General features: G+C 33.8%; 1 protein-coding gene across 1 annotated transcript in view; it reads left to right on the top strand.

Moving 5' to 3' along the window:
• Nucleotides 1-4,036, top strand: part of LOC125776545 (leishmanolysin-like peptidase) — a 4,716-nt gene extending 680 nt beyond the window's left edge. The window contains exons 2-5 of the mRNA XM_049449184.1: nucleotides 479-508; nucleotides 581-713; nucleotides 805-964; nucleotides 1,033-4,036. Of these exons, the coding sequence (XP_049305141.1) occupies nucleotides 479-508; nucleotides 581-713; nucleotides 805-964; nucleotides 1,033-1,502 (793 nt within the window). The 3' untranslated portion in view covers nucleotides 1,503-4,036. The remainder of the gene's footprint in view (nucleotides 1-478; nucleotides 509-580; nucleotides 714-804; nucleotides 965-1,032) is intronic.
• Nucleotides 4,037-6,386: the final 2,350 nt, after the last annotated feature.

Genomic DNA, 6,386 nt, shown 5'->3' with positions numbered 1-6,386 from the left:
AACCGACTTCAAAAACACAGCTTCGAGAAAACGAGTTTAAAGACGGTGCACTTAGCCTATCGAGCGCACAAGTTATTAAGGCTGTATCTCCGAAACTATTACTCTGATCTGAAAATTTAACACAATATTCTAGAGGTGTTTTAGAATTTAATAAGATAATAAAATGTTTTTTCGAAACCCGTAAACCCATGTAACCCGCTTTATTCTCAAAACGAAATTATTAATTAAATAGTATTTTATCATACAAAATTTATTTTAAACATTCGAAATTACAGCTAACTAATTCATTCTAATTTGTTTTGGTTTTAACTATGGCGACACTCCCATAATTATAATTCTCTTTTTGCAAAAAAAATATATAAATATTAATACTCAGTTATCATATGCAATTTGCATAAATCAGTAGTAATAAGATTTAATATAATCTGTACTAATTGCATAAATCACTACAACATTCTTTCCATTATGCCCACAATAGTACGAGTAACGAACGGGATAATTGGTTGCGGTATGCGGGAAATCAAATCTAATTGAAGGCACTTGCAATATTGATAATTAAGCGCATTACTATCTATTACAGAGGCCGTTCAATTCACCCATTTTGCTCGAAAGTAAAACAGGATCCCTTACAAACAGAATGCACCGACGATCGCAATTCAGTGGCATTGTGCAATTTAATACGACACGATTACGAGTTGCCAAAGAAATATCAGGTAATTTGCATATTCTAGTAGTTTTTATTGTAATTGAATGGTCTGGTAATTCCACAAATTCTGATCAACAAATCACTTTGTATTTCTAAAGAATTTCGATAGCATAAATCATGTGAAGAGCGGCGAAGAAGGCTACTACGGCGGTTCGGTATCACTGGCCGATCATTGTCCCTATATACAAGAATTTACATGGCGCAGCAAAAACGTAATTGTACGCGGTTCGCATTGCCGCTTTGTCGAGAATAATCCAAGTAAGCCGCTTGTGTGCCAATTATACACAATGAAATTAGAATTCAAAATTATTCTTTTATATTTTTAGAGCCTGAAAAGAACTTTGCGCTGGAGAGCTACGGCATTGGTTCAAAGTGTTTTGATCACAGTGACTTTATGTGGGAAGAGCGCTCGTGTCATCAGACTCGCGAATGGCAACACTGGGGCTCAGGTTGCTACAAATACGAATGCTCCGACGGGCGTTTGCATATTTTAGTGGCGAATTACACATACACTTGCTTCTATCCCGGTCAGACGCTTTCAATACGCATCAATGCGAACGATTGGCTGCATCGTGGCGCGATCATTTGTCCACCATGTCATGAGCTTTGTGGTGAAGTATTCGCTGAAAGAGGGGAGGAGTGTCGTATGCGCGAGGAAGCGCCACCGGCTAATAAGTATCCGCGTGATACATTGACGTGTGCGGCGTGTGCAAGTGCGGCTTTCTGCCGAATATTATTGTTTGTTGCCATAATTGCTGCATTTAGTTGGCGTCGTACACATGTTTTTATAGGCTAATATTTTTTTTTTTGGGTTAAAACATTATTTCACACATTTTTTTGTTTTGTTCTTCTGTGGTTATACCATATAATATATTATATGTAACGATATGTCCTTATTGCATAAACTATAATGTATATAGTAACTATATAATTCAACTAAAATTAAGTAAATGTGTTATAAGATGATTGTAAGCATGTTAAAGCGTATTCATAAGCTAAAATTTTTACATTAGTTTCTTGTTATTAAGTATACTTATGTAATGTGAAATACTGGTAGTTCATACGCCAAGTATGTCAACTGGCAGTAGTTGAACAAATTAGATAATTTTTTCGAAATTATGTAACAAAAATTAATATAATGCATTTTAAAAAAAGCTAAAGACTGAGCTCACCATATTGGGTACTCAAACATAATTATTGCCACTAATTGGCATGCAGTAATATGCAACGGATTAACTCTTAATTAATTTGGAACTAGAGCGAATCGGATTTAGTTATTGCTTCGATTAAGTGATTATCGATTTTCAGAAATCTAATAATTTAAATGCTATTATTGAATTTATTTTTTGTGATAAATTCTGTGCCGACGTGGCATTAGAAAAGGGGTTTACACATCCCGAGATATCGAGATGAGAATTATAACTATCATTTAATGCTATATGTTTATACCTAACTACTTTAAGTTTGCATAATATATAGAGTATATATAAGCGACGAGAAGTGTAGCCATAAACATGCTTGGTTATTGGTATATTATATTTTCTTATATTAATAGCTTGTACCAACAATTACTTAGCATTTAATCTTTGTCGGCACAGAGTTATCTGCGTTTGTGTATTAATTAAAAATGCACAAAATCACTAAAGTTTGTGCAAGAGCTTGTGAAATGGGCGCTTAATATTATAATGTTGTTATTAAAAAAGCAATTAAGCAATATTTATTGTCAATGTTATGTACAACAGAAGAAGAGTTTAGACAATAATTGCTTTTATGAAATTATTTCTATAAGTTTAGGAATATCTAAGGATTTTTCATACAATTTCGCCTACATTCGTAGTGTCCCAAGTAAATCTACTGTTTCTTTGATTGGACTGCTTGGAGCGAAATCTCATATGGGTTTCCTTTGTTCCGTGCTCCGTATTTGTAAAGTCTTTATAGTTAGTTACTTACTCCTATGGATATCATGTGGCTGAGAGTCCTCAAAATAAAAAAATACAAAAGTACAGCCGAGTTGACAGTCTATCATCTAAAAAAAGTTCGTTACTGCTGCAACTACGTATTGTAAGTACAAAAGATATGGGAAACCCTTTGTGGTTATATATCGATCTGAAATATAGCAAACATCTTTCACAGAAGGCGTTTATTTGCCGGAACCGCCTATATTGGACCGTCATATAAATTAATTGATCAAAATAAAGTTCTTGTATGAAAGAAATTGTTTAGTTGCCGAAATCGCCTGAATCGGACCAATTTAGCAAATACCTTTCATACAAATAGACCGATAAAAAAATCGTTGTAGGAAAAACTTTTTATTTGAAAATATTTCCTTACGAAATTTCGCATAGAAGGAAATTCTACATTCTACGAAGAAATTATTCAGATCGTACCACTATAGGATAAGCTGCCATAGAAACTGATCGATGGTACTCAAGTCTTTTACGGATAAACATTTTTTACATTTTTCTATTATTTTCCAAGGCACCTCTACAATTTCGGAACAAATTTTTCAAAAGGGTATTATGGCTTCGTCGCAGTCAAATTTAACGTTTTCTCTTGTTTAAATTGCAATCCTCGCACGGTTTTTGCATAATTACATATAATCTCATTATTTGATAATAAATTCTTAAGACATTAATAACAACCCTGGAATTCCAAAGCAACTATGAAAGTCCATATATTACCATATATTGTTTAATTGCTTTTTTATTTCACATATGTATATATTCGAGTAAAATGAAAACGATTAAATACAATAACTTTTCTGCCAACAAGCACTTTGACGAACTACTATACTCACGTATAAAATATATTTATATACATACATACATATATGTATATATACCACGGCATTACTCATAGTTACTCTACATACATACTATAATTCAAAATGTGATTTATTATTATACATATATAAATTTTTAGACGAAACATTACTTTAAAGGCTTGTTGAAATTGAATACCATACATTCCCGTTATATTATGTTCCCCACAAGGACTTGGCCTACATATGTCTCTGTGTAAAATAAGACTACTGTTTTGAGGCAACTATATATGAACATACATACCTACATTTGTGGTATGCAAACCTTATATGCTCAGTATAATTGTATGCATATGTAATGCATTTTAAACGCCTAATTATAGGCTCAATACTTTAGTGTAATAAAATATATAATTCGATGTCCGAATGTGTGCATAAACATATAAATAACATGAATAAATAGACATATTTTAGCGATACAAATTAAGGGTGCCACATACAGGTTTTAAAGTTATCATTAACTATATTTAAGCGATCACGAATTTTAATGAAATACATACATATAAATAATTAATGATATACTTTTGATTTGGTAGTAAAGATATTGTTTTCGAAAGATTCTTCATCTCTATTAGTTGTTATGTTTTGCTTTTGTAAATATATTTTTTCAAATATTTTCAGTTTTATGTAAAACATCAACTGTTGAAATGCGCAAATTGAAAAAAATATATATAAGAATGAAAATAATAATTATGTACATAATAGTTAATAATAATAAAATTGTGTTTTAATTCAAAATAATTTTGTAGCAAGTGTAACGTAGTGAATGAAATTTGTTCTGATCTTCTTAGGAAAACATGTACATAGTTAATAGAGCTTCTGGCTGAATCACAGTCTTCAACTGTAAGTGTTGTAAGTTTAAGACACTTAGCTACACATGTACGGATTCCATTCAGAAGTTTCTATTCCTTGAAGTATATAATTAATTACGGGTGATCTAAGTAGAGGTATGTTTTCCAATAGTGAGTCGTGTCAAACTGTCATAATCAGGGGTGTTGTGGAATTATTATTATGATTGCTCGCAAATGTATTTATTTGCAAGTTTTGTCTCATTAATAAACAGCTGGTTCGAATATTGGCTTTGCGTATGTTCGAAAAGACGAAAATCCAATCAGATTCTGTGACACCATTGAAAATCAGAATTGGTTTGCAATTCTGACAGCTAAGCAATTCTGTCTTGGATTCCACAACACTCCTGATTATCTTTTTCAGTATTGTTTTGCATTTCATCATGAACGACAAGTTATATCGCTTCCCTCCATGGGCTCTTGAAAAGTTCCTTGAACGTTTCGAGACAAATTTCCAGCGATGAGGCCCATTCCTGGTTAAATCGGTATGTAACAAGGAAAATTGCTGTAGAAAAAAAATGTTTTGTGGACCGGTGGAATCATCGGTCAATATTTCTTCAAAAGTGATGCCGGTGAGAACGTAAACCGACTATTTGATGCCTGAAATTGAAGCTCGTGATCTCGGTGACATTTGGATTCAACAAGATGGTGCCACACATCGCACCAATCAATGGATTTATTGAGAGAACACTTCATTGAGCAGATAATTTCACTTTATGAGTCGGTCGATTGGCCACCAAGATCGTGTGATATCACACCGTTAGACTTTTTTCTGTGGAGATAAAGTGCAGATTTAGACTTCTATGCAGACAATCCCGCTTCGAATCAAACCTTGGACCTCAAAACTTCGTGTGTTATTCGCCAGTTACCAGTCAAAATGCTCGAACGAGTCGTCGAAATTTGAACTCAACGGATGAACCATCTGAGACGTAGTTGCGGCCAACATTTGAAAGAGATAATATTCGAAAAATAAATGCCAATGACTGTTCTTTCAAATGAAAATAAACATTCCACATTAAATTTGAAGTTTCTGTGTTTTTTATTTAAAAAAGTAAGCATCCTCGAAACTAATCTTAGGTTAGCTTAGGACCATCCTGGCGTAATTGGAAACATGTATCTCACCAGTAAAGCGTAGAAAGCGGTCCGTTGTGATACCTCAATTTCCACATTATTATCATAACGACTTCATAATTCGACAAAGAATTAAAGTTTGAATATACCAGAAATTTCTTTTGGCAGCTAATATCAGTTTAGCCTATCTTTTCAGTCAATGTTTCAACTTGAGTTTTGCAAAAACTGATCAATATAGGAAAAAGTGCTTGTATGGTTCTACCTCATCTTTCTCCATACAAATTTGACAGTTTGAGTCCGATAACATAATTGGCCTTACCGCTAGCATGTCTATTAAACAATGTAAGTAAAAACTCCTGTCATCGCGGTAGTAGTTTCATGGTTATATTACGTTCTGCTCCAGACCAAAAAGATTGGGCAGTCACACAGCAGCTGGCCATCATCCAAAGCTAACTAAGTTCACGCGAGATGTATTGGTCCAGTGCTAGATAAAAAAAGTGTTAATTGAACAAATATCTAAGCGAAATATATAAACTTCATTTAGGTCACGAAAGTCGTTTCAATACCAAAAATTAAAGTAGGGTACACGATATCGCATAAAACTTATAGAAAGTGTTCGGACAGAAGGCATCTCAAAGCACGACACGAGAAAGCTGTCGGGGCGATGAGTGGAGCTTTTGCCATTTACGGATTTCAGCCGGTAGATTACTTCATAGCAGAGTTTGATGCTGTTTAAGCGCAATCCAAAATAGGTACACTGGTACACACCAGAATCTAAGTAGTATCGAAAAAGTAGACAGTAGAGGAAGGCAAAAGTTGTCTTACTACCTCGGGCTTCAAAGGCTGTCGGACTCAATTACCTGTAGAAGGGTAAGTGGCTGCAATCTTTACTTGTCTTTCTTTCGACTTCTTTTTATTTTCTGACTTGAAAAAGTTACTC

The sequence above is a fragment of the Bactrocera dorsalis genome, chromosome 2 (genome assembly GCF_023373825.1).
Source record: "Bactrocera dorsalis isolate Fly_Bdor chromosome 2, ASM2337382v1, whole genome shotgun sequence".
Classification (NCBI taxonomy): Eukaryota; Metazoa; Arthropoda; class Insecta; order Diptera; family Tephritidae; genus Bactrocera; species Bactrocera dorsalis.
The sequence above is the reverse complement of the archived record's forward strand: the minus strand, read 5'-3'. Positions and strand labels throughout refer to the sequence as shown.